Below are 13,311 nucleotides of genomic sequence, written 5' to 3' on the forward strand. Positions count from 1 at the left end.
ATTCCCAAAATAAATTCCATCTCTTGTGCTGGAATTTTGAAATTCATCACTTCATGTTCATTGCACACTACTCCTAGTTTTATCAACATTGCTTTCTAATCATCACATTAAATCTAGTGGGGACGTTTCAATTTGGAGCTTTAAGTATTGTACTATATATGAGTGTTTGTGTCTATCCCTATCAATATATATATATATATATATATATATATACTAATTTTCTTGTTATTACTTGTACCTAATTATGGTTATTGAAAGTTATGGAAACTATTTAAGTTATTTAGTTCCAGCATTGATGAAGATAAAGGAAAATAATAGTTCTGCAAAAGATCGCAACAATATCAGCAAAAATGTTAAGTATGAAGTGAACATGGCAATGGTCTTGCATGGAGTAATGGCATAAAAAATTGATCCACCTGACCACATAATGATGTGTATATAAACCACCTTGAGATAAGATAAAGGTGAGCCCCAAGCTCCTCAACATGGCATGCCACATGCAAGCTAAAGCATTGACCACACTCCCAACCAACTCGAAATGATTTCTTATCATTGTTTTCCAATTCTACCAACAATTGATAAGTTATTAATTATGAATCAAATAGTCCTCAATCCTCATTTTCCAGCTCTCGATATCGTCTGAAGTATTCAGTAAGTTTAGGCCACTCTTCAATGTCTGATTCAGAAATAGAAGCATACAACCATGGCACACCGCTTTCCTCCAATTCATCCGGGTTTTGATCAGCCAAACCGGGACAATTGTAATCAAACTCGTCTTGAGTTGTGAGCCGTGCAAGAGCTTCCTGGAAGACACCGAACCTGTGCAAGGGGGCTGGAATTGGAGACTCGAGGCAAAATAGCCATAAGAGTCCTCATAGTGGTGCATATAGCCACAAAAACCGTAAACGGAACATGAATGAAAGTGGTAGATAATATGACTCCGGCCGCAAAGGCTTTGATGATTTCAGGGTTTAATGCAGCAGTTATCATTTTTCCAAGAAGTGGGATGTAAACTAGGGCTTTGGCTTTGTTTCTATCTTCATCACATGTGCATTCTGCAGCTATTAGTGTTGGGATTATTAAGAGGATCAAAATAGAAAAAACAAATTCATTGATACTTGTTTTGAACCCCATTTGAATAATTTATTTGAGGAGAAGTGATCCAGAGATAGATTATGCACCAAGCAAACTTTCCTGGATGAGGAGCAGGGGTCGTCCAAAGTCTAAAACCCAATTTTCACTTTCGGATTAACAGTTACTAGCGGTTAGTAAAATTAGGTATGATAATGAGCCCGTTTGGATTTGCTTATTTTTGAGCTTATGCAAATAATTATGCAATATAAATTAGGTTTTGTGCTATTTTACAAGTTCACAATAGTAAAAATTGTATTTTTATAAGCTATTTCATCATAAACTACCTTGACAAACTTATAATAATACATAAAAACTGCATAAGATGTTTGCATAAGCTCAAAAATAAGCTAATGCAAACGGGACCAATGTATAATTAGGTAAACTTATTGTAATTTCAGGCGATAAATAAATTTACATCAGGAATAATTATTGCCATCAGGAATCGAATTCGGATTCTTCGAACGATCCATCATAAGACGAACTTAACCACTTAATGTTTTAGTTTAGTGTTGTCTTCTTCTACTAAATCTTTCAATTTCATCATCTTTAATAATTTTTACTCCCTACTAAATCTTGCCAAACATAGCTTAACTTTCATCTTCTTTTACTCATCTTTAATAGTTTTTTATCGTTAAATAAGTCTATTTTCAAATTAATATACCAATAAGTGAAGTCAAAATAATCTACACACATACAAATATTATATTAGGCGTACATAAAAGACATATTTGTTTGTACCAAAAAAAAAAATAGACATATTTGTTATACTACTAACTTTTTTTAATAAAAGTGAAAATTGTAAAATGTGCTTATATTTATAGTCGGTTGAAGTATATTTTATGTTTCTTTTTGGAATAACCAATACATAAAATGGTATAGCTTTCAACAAAAAAAAAAAATGGAATAAAATATTTGTTGGGTCATGATGGGGTAGCCAGAGGATCATTTTCATTGGATTTAAGAACAACCATACAAGTGAGTTAGACACCATACATTAACCAAAACTTTAAATGTTAAGTTTATGTATATCTCACATATAAAATGCTCAGCATCCACTTTTATGAAACTTAAGTCACACTTACCACAGTAAGACAAGTGATTATTTAGTACTCCTACATATTAGCACTAAAGAAGGTCAAAGATTTGGTCGGTTATCTAGTTAGCTACAACGTGAACTCTTTTTTTCTTCAATAAAGACAAAGATTTTGACCTTAATTACACCATTCCTAGTTTTATCAACATTGCTTTCTAATCATCATATTAAATCTAGTAGGGACGTTTCAATTTGGAGTTTCAAGTTTGTATCTATCCCTATCAATCAATCTATTTATATTAGAGCTGGGTATGCGGGCTAGCCCGCCCCGTTTAACCCGCCCCGTTTAACCCGCCCCGCATAAACCCGCATATTAAACGGGGCGAACAAGCCCGTCGGCAAATATAAACGAGTTATAATATTAAGTCCGAGTCCGGTTCGCATAAGCCCGCGGGTTAAACGGTTAACCCGCGGACTATTACCAAAAAAAATAAAAAATCATTTTTTTTCAAAAAATAAACTAAATTAGTAAAATATTGATATAATGAAAGCTTAAAAAAATATATTATTAATAATTTTATGTTATAACATATAAATTGTAACTAACAAATAAAAATAAATAAAGTTTGTGATATCATTGAGTTTATCTATCTTCTCTTTGTAAGTAATGCAACTAAAATTAAATTCAACTGATTTTTATCGTCATATTTTTACCGTCCATTTTAGTGAGAAAAACTTTCTACATGTACCCAAAAAAGCATAAAAAGATTAACAGATTAAACTTAACTAAATCACATCAAGGTAACCAAATTATTCAAAATATAATAACGGAAAATACCCCCAAGAAAAATAACTACCCATTTGGACATGTATCTTTTAAATACTAGCAAATGTATATACAGCTAAGACAAAGTAAAAGATAGTGAAACCTGATGTTTTGTGTTGTTGTCTACTTGATTAAAATTGGAGTGTGTTGTTGCTTTTTATAATTAGGGTTTAGACTAAGTCTTTTTTTTTTTTTGCTGTTAAAAAAGTTGAATTTGGACATGGACCAAGTTATTTATATCTGATAAATTTTATAATTAATTATATAAAAAAAAGCAGGCGGGCCACTGGCTAACCCGCGAACCCGCGGATTTAACCCGCATAACCCGCGGTTTTAACGGTCCAACCCACACGGGCAAAAATGTAAACGGGCCAAAAAAAATTGGTCTTAAGTCCGTGCGGGCTGCGGGTTAAACGGGTCGGCCCGCAGACCTTGGTCCGTATACCCAGCTCTAATTTATATATATGTGCACTAACTTTCTTGTTATTAGTTGTAATACTTAATTATGGAAAGTTAGTATGATAATTTCACATCAAAATTTGATATTTCTTTCCATCACAACTAATATTATAGACAAAATTTACTTTTCAAATTTATTAAATAACTAATGTATCTGATCTATATTAATAACTATTTTTTTATCACCAATATTCGGACTACTGGATCATCTAATCTGATCCATAGGTTAATTTTATCATCAAATGATTAATTGTGAGTGGATGATTAACAAGTTCTAACATTCCACATATTTAGTTCATTTGAAAAGCTATATCAATTGAACAAATTGGGGTCACTAATTGTGAACCTTTCATTCATATCTATCACACATACCATGTGTGAGTGGAAAATGAGTAGGAGTATCGAATGAGCTGGTTGATTTGAAATGAAGGAAAAAAGGTACTATAAAAGTAGGGAAGACTCATGAAGAGCAAAGTGAAAGATTACCCCTTAAAGAGGTTGAATCATGTGATATCATTTATAGTGTGTAGGGTTCTAATGTTCTTTGTTTTCTAGTGGCCACATGGTATAGTTGTGAAAAAGTAACATTAAACATGTGATTCCATGTGCCAATCTAAATAAATTGACCACTTTCAATATTTTTCTCACAAATCTTTGTTCTCTTTTCTCTATTCCTTTGTCACAAAATTTTCTTCACAAATTTTTCAATTACTTGATTAAATTAATGGAGGCACAACAACAAAATAAAAGAAGACGTGTTTACTCTATGGAACCAAACAAAATAGTGCAATCTATTTTTGCTAGAAACTATTTAAGCTATTTAGTTTCAGCATTGATGAAGATAAAGGAAAATACTAGTTCTTCAAAAGATCATAATGATATTTGCAAAAATGTTAAGTATGAAGTGGAAATGGCAATGGTTTTGTCAGCACAAGGTTTTGCATGGAGTAATGGTCTTAAAGTCAAGCTTCAAAGGGAACATATCAACAATGTAGCTACAACTGAGGGTGATAATAATAAGTTTGAGTCTTACAATTTGGGAATGGAAAAGGATTTAGTTAGAGAAGATAAAGAAGATGAGGAGAAGATGAAGAACTTGATGAGTTTGATACCTGGTGGAGAAGAAATTTGTGATGAACAAGTTGTTAATGAATTAGAAAGTTATATAAAATGTTTGCATATGCAGGTGAATGTTCTTCAATGTTTGATTGCAGAGACATGTTGATTGATTTATATTTTATATTAGTATTAATTATGTACTCTTAATTAATTGCATTTCCACTAGCCATTAACTATTTTAAATTCAAGATATGCTGTCCAAGAAATTAAACTATGGTATTTTTTTTGTTGTTGTAATCTGTTGATTATATTTTTTGTACTTATTTGGGGGAGAAATCAAGAAAAAGAAAAATAGTTATTGTCCCATGAGCTATCAGTTATTGTCCCATGAGCTATCGGTTGGCAGAGATATTGCATTATATATATATAGGGTTAGAGTTCACAAAGTGTAATTTCTAGCCACTAAACTACTTGACAAAAAAAAAATTATTTATGTGATTAATTATCTCCACTACAATGAAGAGATTTTATATTTTAAAATTTAAAGAGAATATTTCAAATGTAGTTTGGTTTTGGACATGCAGAGATTTGTCGGTTAAACTAACTATAGAAACTAACAAAAATTAACTTTTAAATTTGGATTTAAATTCTTAATTAGCTCAAAAAGTCCTCTAGTTTGTTTTAATCACTTTAAATCCTCTCCCAAAGAAAATAAAGGGAGAGAGATGCAAGTGAATAAATTAGTGATCTTATTTGGATATAAAATTTTATATAAACACATCACTGTGATTTGGACAAAATTGTATCTACATATGCGACAACAAAATGTTGTCAAATAACATCTCAAATAAAAAATAAGAGAAAAATGTAAAGGATGAAGAGGACGACGGAGAGGACCGTGCCCATTTGGTACTTTCAGGAAGCTCGCAAGAACACTCAGGGATGCCAAAAGAAATTATCATGTTTCAATGGACTAGAAGTACAAGTTTTTATGTAGGCAATGGGTAAGCCAATCTGAAGGAATTTTTCTCTTTTCATCCCCCAAAGTTTTTTTTTTGTTCAAATTCAGGAAAATTCGGAAAATGCATTCCGAAGTTTTTTCTAAGGCAAAAAAATTTGGAAAACGCGTTCCGAAGTTTTTAACCAAGGGCAAAAATGGGTGATAGAAAAGAAACAAGGGGGTGGGTTGAGAAAAATTGAATCTGAACTGAAGGCCATCATGAAGGGGCCAATTTTAGCCCATTCAAGAGTTTTGAAAGCCTACGCTAAGGCCCAATTTTAGCACATTCCAATTTATTGTTAAATGCGTTTAAGACCAGAGTGGGGTGTACTTAGAAATAGCAACAAAATGTAAACTAAATGGTAATTGTGCCGCGTGGTAGCTGGAGAACCAGGAAAAAGGTTGTCTTTGAGGAAGATATATATATATATATATATATATATATATATATATATATATATATATATATATATATATATATATATCCTCAACAGCCATCTAGTAAGAACAATCATCATCATCATCAAACAAAGGTGTTTGTTTTGATGGCAGCTAGCATTAGCTTCGTCATCCCTTCACCAACCTTACTTAAACCAAATTTCAGGATAAGGAAGACCGTAGTGGTCCATTGCAGTTGTTCACAGCCACAACAACACAATCATGACCAACAACAATCTCCAACTCCAACTCCAACTCCATTAAGGTAGTTGTTTGTTAAGTTCATAATTATTGCTTTGTTTTGTTTTGTTTTGTGGATATTTACTTAATTAATGAACTATATGTTATGTTTATGTATTATATAGGAAGAAGAATGAGAAGAATAAGTTAGGAAAATTAGCAATGATTGCAGTAGCTGCTGGGGTGTTAACGTTTGGATCAATATCAGTAAATGTTGATGATGCATTAGCTGCCAAAACTGGTGGCAGAATTGGTGGTCAGTCCTTTAGATCATCTGCTCCTCGCCCCTCCTCACCAAGAATTAACAATAATAACAATTCAAGGTATATATATATATATATATATATATATATATATATATATATATCTCTTTTAGCTACTCAACAAATTCATACTCACTTTCATTTCAATGTTGCTCATTTATAGGTTTTGGAGATTGTTCTAGAAATACATGTTTGTAGGATTTTCATAACATTTTTAAATTTGATTTGATTATCAGTAGTACATTTGCCACATGCTAGATAAGTGTTTAGCCTACTTTCTTTACAAATTTGCATCACATCTCCAACACTCCTCCTTGATGCAAATTTCTGATTGCTCTGATAGGGACTTTTTCATGCACCGGTAGTAGTTGGCATTTTCCTTCTAGGATTGTCCATCTGATGAATTATTGCACATACCCAATGGAGTGGGGTAATTTAGTAGGCTAGTTGGTGTTCTTAAGTGCAAGAGGTCCAACGGTCCAAAAGTTCATACCGATGGACTCAAACTCTCCATCACTTATAAACACCTTAGCTTTCCTTGTTCCTACCTTTCTGGGACTTCTTAATTTCCAACACTTCCTCTCAAGTCCAAACGGGCTCTCTATTTTTTATTTTAACTGTTTGTGATTTGGTTATTAGTCTTTGTTTCCTTTTGCATTTATCGTCAACGGGGTAGGGTCATGCGACTACTTTTGTACCCTTCTTTTTTTTTATGGTTTAGTCTCAGATCTTAATACAAAGTTCAAACTTTTGTTCTTTTTAGTATGTTTTAAGGGCTAGTGAACTAGACTCTAATACCATATGGATTACTGCACAAGTCCAATGAAGTGCGGTAACGTAGTAGCCTAGTTGGTGTTCTTAAGTGTGGGAGGTACAATGGTCCAAAGTTCGAATCAATGGACTCAAACCCCTTAATTTTCCATGTTTTCACCAATGCGAGTCTTCTTAATTTCCAATACATATCAAATAGAAATGTTTACATCTTTTCTGTTCTTTTTTGCAACTTTATATTGATTATGTTAGTTGTTAATGTTTGAACTTTGAACTCTATAACCTACTTAAAAACTTCTTCTGTGTCTCTTACCTCGTCAACTAAATTATATACTTAGGACTATTTTTTTGTAGTTAACATATAATTGCCATAAACCCACTTGGGTTGGTGCATTGGTATTGGCTTGGGACCTGGGAGTGTGCTCCTCTTGAGGTCTGAGGTTCGATTCTCTCTGGTACCAATTTGAGTGGGCTAATTTAGCTTCTTCAAAAAAATCATATAATTGCCATATATCATTAGAGATCATACCGAAGAAAAGAAATGTCCATTATAAATTTACTTCAGTAACCATATATTATATGATCACTTGTACAACTAAAAGAAGACATAATGTTTCACCTGTCTCGTTTTGTTGGAATCTTATTTCTGAAATTTTCCTATTTGTACGACAGGACCAACATATATATAAATCCACGGGTGGCGCCTCCACTAGGTGGTGGATATGGGTACGGTGGTGTGCCATACTATGGTGGTGGGTGGGGATGGTCTCCATTTTCTTTCTTTGCACCAGGTCCCAGTGTAGCAGTAGGCGTTGGAGGTGGATTTGATACTATACTTCTGTTTATGTTTTTTGGTGCCGCTGCTGCTGTTGTGAGGAGATTCTTCGGATCAAGAAATGTCGAGGATGATGATGATGACTACTAGCCTACTAATGCTAGCTAGCAGTACAAAAAGCTCTTTTATACTATATTGAAGAGAGTGTTGTGTTATATATCTGTTTATAGGAATGGAAGATCAAACATGTGACCAATTGATTTGGTATTTTGAGCTATATAATCTTAAAGCATGAGCACTGATTTCTACTACTACTAAATACCACAATGAAATTGTCTCTGAGTGCTTTATCAGCATAAGCAAAGTCACTCCAATGCACATTTATCTCTAACATCGAAAACTCAATTATTTTGAATTTTTCTTTTTTGATAGATTAAAACTTAAGTTTATTTTTGAAAGACAAGTTTGCAACAGTGATTAAATTTTCAGAATGCATATATACGTGTACCTATGTTTCTAAAAGTAGGAGAGGTGGTTTGTGTTCCAAAATGGATAGGAGACAAAGCAATTTTCTTTGTCACCGTGAGCATAACTCAGCTGGTAGGAAAATTGTATGCAATATATATGCAGGGTTCAAACTCTGGTACTCCCACTTAGCCACTAGGCTACTCGATAAAAAAAGAAAGAAGCAATTTTCTTCGGAGAGAACCATATGTCTCAAGTGGTGTTAGACATTTCTTCGAGCCATTTCCTAGTATACTCTATTTTTTTATTGGTTAAAATTTATGTGTGTTCAATAACTATTTTCTTTCTATAATTATCTTTCACTTTGAGAGATAAATTGTCTGTCTTTTAATTATGTAGGAGTATTTTTGAGAAAATAAAATTAGTGCATCTTGTAATTGGAAGATGATTAAGCACCTTTTAATTAGTTAATAGGTAGTACTATTGTTGATTTCTTTTATAAACCATGTTCTAATTAGATTTAAGTATTGATGGTGGGAATAGTACAAGGCAGACACTGACAGGGAACTGTTTTAGATATGATAATGATCACACCTATAGTGTTAAGTGTTTAATTTAGAAACTGATAAGACTTAAAGCTATAAGAATCATGAACTAATTGAAGGGATAAAAACAAACAGCAATTAGGGGATGATAAGGTTTAATGTGATGAGAGAGTGACTATGTCCTCATTTGGATTTATATGGTGAGAAAAGAATCTTATGAGTTTGGATGAGGATGATTGATGAATATAGTAATGAAAAAAATGAAGTGAAGTGAATGTTAAATGAGCATGCACGGAATGAGTGGGTCTACCTTCTTTACGGCTTGTGCCTTAGTAAGGCTACAAAGCGTGCATTTCCTCATCTCAACAAAACAGTATTGCAAGTTGAAATCTAGGACTTGTTCTTTAATCATCTACACCTGCTTTCTGTATACTTTTTGTCTCCCATTTTATCTCTCTCTATCTCCAAAACTATGGTTTATTTCAACTTTGCAAAACAAACATTCAAAAACCAGTACTATCAAGTAGTTTCAGGTTCCTCCCTATCACAGTTGCGGGGATCAAACTACGGTCCTTCTCATCTAGTCTAGCGTCAATCATTACTGGACTGGACTAACTAACGATTAGTTTCGTTTAACTATATATACATTCTTTTATCTATGACTTTCATAAGTTGTGTTCAAATGTACAATTGAAAATCGTGATTAGTTTTGGACTGTTCTAACTAACCATCTAATTTGTTGTCGAATTTAATCCCAAAATTTTGTTTCAAAATATCATTTGTCTTTTCATTTGAGGTAAAGGAAGAATTTTGTTGAGAATCTATCCAATGGCAAAGGATCAAAAACATGGCATAATCATAGATCCTCTCAACACAACTTGTGATCATTTAATTGTATCACCATCCAGTATATGTAGAATGAAATAGTAACTACCAAATTTTTACTGCTGCCAGATGTTGAATATCATTATATGACAGCATACATTGACATTGGTATTCTGATGAAATCTCAAACAAAACAAACAAAGGACTGTTTTACATGTACGGAAACAATCAAATTCCAATTGTTGAATTTCCAAAAACAACTAAAATTTAGATAAAAAAGCAGTAACTTTCATATATTGATCTATCTAGTCTGAAAACTTTGTCTGGAATATCCTGTTCCCTGTCCTACATTGGTTCAATATTAGGACTGTCATTTTGTTTTCTTTTTATTATATGTACAACTTTGTGGTCCCTATCTATCCTTTCCCACATTATTACAGTGAAGCATCTTCAATACAATATATCCAAAAAAATTAAAATCAACTGTACTAAACACATGTTAAATATGAGCATACATACATGATACATCTCTTTCTTTATCTAAATATCATATAGTCACTCACACATATATAGACACATTGCAAAGTCACTAGCATCTTTTTCTTGCATCCTTCCTACACAGCCTGTCAAGCCTGAATTATTAATCCTATGATTATAGTACTTTTAAATTTAAGCTCTTTTCTTTGTTGTTTCTTAGTAAAGGCTTGAGTGCTTCTTATACTTACTGTTATATTCTATGAGATATCTTTCTCAGGATTCTCCATGTTGTTTGGTTGATCCATCCTTTTTGTCTATCAAGGTGAATCATGAAAGAATTGACCAATTGTAATAATATTAGTATTGGACTTATGTGTAAAAATGGTGGCATGAGTTAGGAAGAATATGTTCAATGATCTTCACCAGAGAATGCTGCAATTCTTCTACTTCTTATTACAGGTATTAGACATAAACTTCATAGTTTTTTTCTTTCCATTAACTTGAATTAGTTATAGAATATTCCTAATGTATATAGATTTTTTTTGTGTGTGTGTGTTTATGTGGAGTTTCCGAATATATATGTTGCATTTGTGAAGTGTTGATAATCTATGGTGATACATCAAATTAAAATTTCTCAAGAATAACATAAACACAAGTTAACCTGCTGCACATTTTGATCATCCAATTTGAGTAAAAAAATTACATTAATTTTAATACCTAACAAAAACCTTACATATGACACCCCTCATAAATATTTTCACTATGATGCCCCACATAATTAGGCCTCACCTTCTTCTGTTGGGTTGGATTTTCTGAGGCCAGATTTGAAGATGAAGTAAGTACTGCTGTTAATGGCCATATGGCTAGTACTGCATGGTACTGCTGCTGCTGTTGTGCTCTCATCATATAGTCACAGGACCACATCGTAGTTGCTTTTACTATTCTATATCTATTGTTCATGTTACATTACATCCTGATTCAATTTTCATGTCATCGTTTTAAAAAACTAGACAAAACCAGTCGATTCAACCGGTTGAACTGGAAATTGGTCAGTTCGCTGATTGTTTTGATCCCAAACTCCTGAGGTTGAACTGCAGTCGATCTGATTGAACCGGTTGAACCAGCTCGTTTAATACAGGCAATGTTTACTTTTGAACATTTCAATTACAAATTATCTTGGTCCCCTCTCTCTCTCTCTCTCTTTCTCCACTTTTGATTACTAAAGTGGAGTTCTTTGTTTTGACAAATTACCTCACAAAGCAGCCAGAAACTTTCCTATTTATATTGCTTCCATCTATGCACTATAAAGGGCAGTTAAAGTATCTATCAGAATAATGTCAGCATATCAAGAATGTCCGTGTTGTGTCCGATATCCATATATGTGTCGGTGCTTCATAGGTTATCAGGTATAACTGGTTACCTAATACGTACTACTAGTTTGGATCTCAACAGTTCCTAAATTTGAGTTTCCAGTTTCTTTTAATCGTTGTTTTTTGAAAAACTAAAATTTATCCTCGCCTTCGCATTGTAGCTTGAGAAAGGAATAACATTAACATGTCTTATCATTAACTCAGTAAAGGATTTTAACAATAGAAAGCGATTTTCTAATCTGTAAGACATAACCATAAATTTGATAGAGTATAGGTATTTACTCCGTCATTTGACTTTAATCACAACGATTTCTAAAATTGCACATATGATTGGTTGCGATTTGTTGACAGTATATAAAAATTAAAGTCACAGTACAGTGGCTGAATGCAATAAATGGTTTTAATTTTTGTTTTTAGGCATGGGAACCAAAATTAAATATTCCATAAATCTTCTAGCAAGGAACAAGTTAGCTGTGAGTGGAGTGAATGTGTGGGAGCATTATCAGAACAAAAGGTGGCTGACCAATAAATATCACAGGATTGGAATCAATAAATTACAAGGTCAAATCATGGATAAGATGCTTGGCAGAAATAATATAGAATCCATAAAAAAGACAATGCAGATGCATGAAGACATCTTCAAACATCAGGTATCCTGAACATGTCATATCATTGAACTTCTCATTCTTCACAATTACAAAATTCAGCCTGACATTCAATTTGCAGGTAAGAGAACTACACAGAATATACAGTGTGCAAAAGATGTTGATGAATGATGAGCTAAAAAATAGAAAACAAAATTTTTGGAATCAAATGAATGACATAGATAAAAAAAATTCAAGAGGTTTTGATCTTGAAAAGCCTGCTATAGAAAGCACATTTTTTGGATCATCATTTGGCATTGATGAAGGTGAGGTAGGGACTAGTTCCTATACTACTGCATTTCAGAGTTGTGAATTAAGTACTGTTGGTGATTGTTCTAATGAAGAAATGGAAGTGGATTTGACACTAAGCATAGGAGGTAGCCAGCTTAATAAGAATTCTAATATGCAGCTTCAATTAGGAGAATGCAGTGACACAACCAACCCAATTAGGAGCAACACTGCGAAATTTACTCGAGGCTTACAGCTTAAATAGAATTTAAGTTTAACTTGTTTGTTTATTTATTTGTAATTGTAACCTTTCAACTCTACATGGACACTGAAATTAGTTGGTTCATGCATTCATATTCCTAGATTAGTTTCTACTTTATCGTAATAAAACAGAAAAGTTTATACACACATTTCTAACTGAGGGCTTTGTTTGGATTGACTTATATTTGAGTTTATCTATATTAGCGTAAATATTCCTGAGACAGTATGAGAGAACTTATACAAACAGCTTAGTTTATATGAAAACAGCTTACAGTTTGAAAACAGCTTATAGCATAAACACTTAATTTAGATTTTTATCCAAACAAAGCCTAAGTGCAATTTGTGTATATAGATAGTTGATTTGATTTGTAGTACCTGTTACATTATTTTCATGTCTAGCATGTCCTTTTCTAACTTGGTGATATTGTAAATGTTGAGGTTAATACTACTGCGGCTTTAAATGTATTTAATATTTATGCATATTGCATAGAAAATCCA

At 32.8% G+C, this 13,311-nt stretch overlaps 4 protein-coding genes across 4 annotated transcripts; 3 read left to right on the forward strand and 1 right to left on the reverse strand.

Moving 5' to 3' along the window:
• Positions 1–608: 608 nt before the first annotated feature.
• LOC123904657 lies at positions 609–1,134 on the reverse strand. Its single transcript, XM_045954292.1, has 2 exons — positions 901–1,134; positions 609–803 (listed from the first exon to the last, which is right to left on the reverse strand). Exons 1-2 carry the CDS (start codon positions 1,132–1,134, stop codon positions 609–611), a joined length of 429 nt encoding a protein of 142 aa, XP_045810248.1.
• Positions 1,135–4,062: 2,928 nt separating this feature from the next.
• Positions 4,063–4,722, forward strand: LOC123908997 (transcription factor bHLH146-like). Its single transcript, XM_045959764.1, has one exon. The coding sequence runs from the start codon at positions 4,177–4,179 to the stop codon at positions 4,675–4,677; it is 501 nt and encodes a 166-aa protein (XP_045815720.1). The 5' UTR covers positions 4,063–4,176; the 3' UTR covers positions 4,678–4,722.
• A 1,133-nt stretch (positions 4,723–5,855) lies between these two features.
• Positions 5,856–8,309, forward strand: LOC123910079. The gene is made up of 4 exons (XM_045961119.1): positions 5,856–5,928; positions 5,983–6,214; positions 6,315–6,512; positions 7,896–8,309. The coding sequence occupies exons 1-4, from the start codon at positions 5,871–5,873 to the stop codon at positions 8,146–8,148; spliced, it is 741 nt and encodes a 246-aa protein (XP_045817075.1). The 5' UTR covers positions 5,856–5,870; the 3' UTR covers positions 8,149–8,309.
• A 2,066-nt stretch (positions 8,310–10,375) lies between these two features.
• LOC123908832 lies at positions 10,376–12,960 on the forward strand. The gene is made up of 4 exons (XM_045959558.1): positions 10,376–10,769; positions 11,133–11,716; positions 12,098–12,330; positions 12,407–12,960. The coding sequence occupies exons 2-4, from the start codon at positions 11,662–11,664 to the stop codon at positions 12,815–12,817; spliced, it is 699 nt and encodes a 232-aa protein (XP_045815514.1). The 5' UTR covers positions 10,376–10,769; positions 11,133–11,661; the 3' UTR covers positions 12,818–12,960.
• The last annotated feature ends 351 nt before the right edge of the window (positions 12,961–13,311 follow it).

Source organism: Trifolium pratense, linkage group LG2 (assembly GCF_020283565.1).
Source record: "Trifolium pratense cultivar HEN17-A07 linkage group LG2, ARS_RC_1.1, whole genome shotgun sequence".
Lineage (NCBI taxonomy): Eukaryota > Viridiplantae > Streptophyta > Magnoliopsida > Fabales > Fabaceae > Trifolium > Trifolium pratense.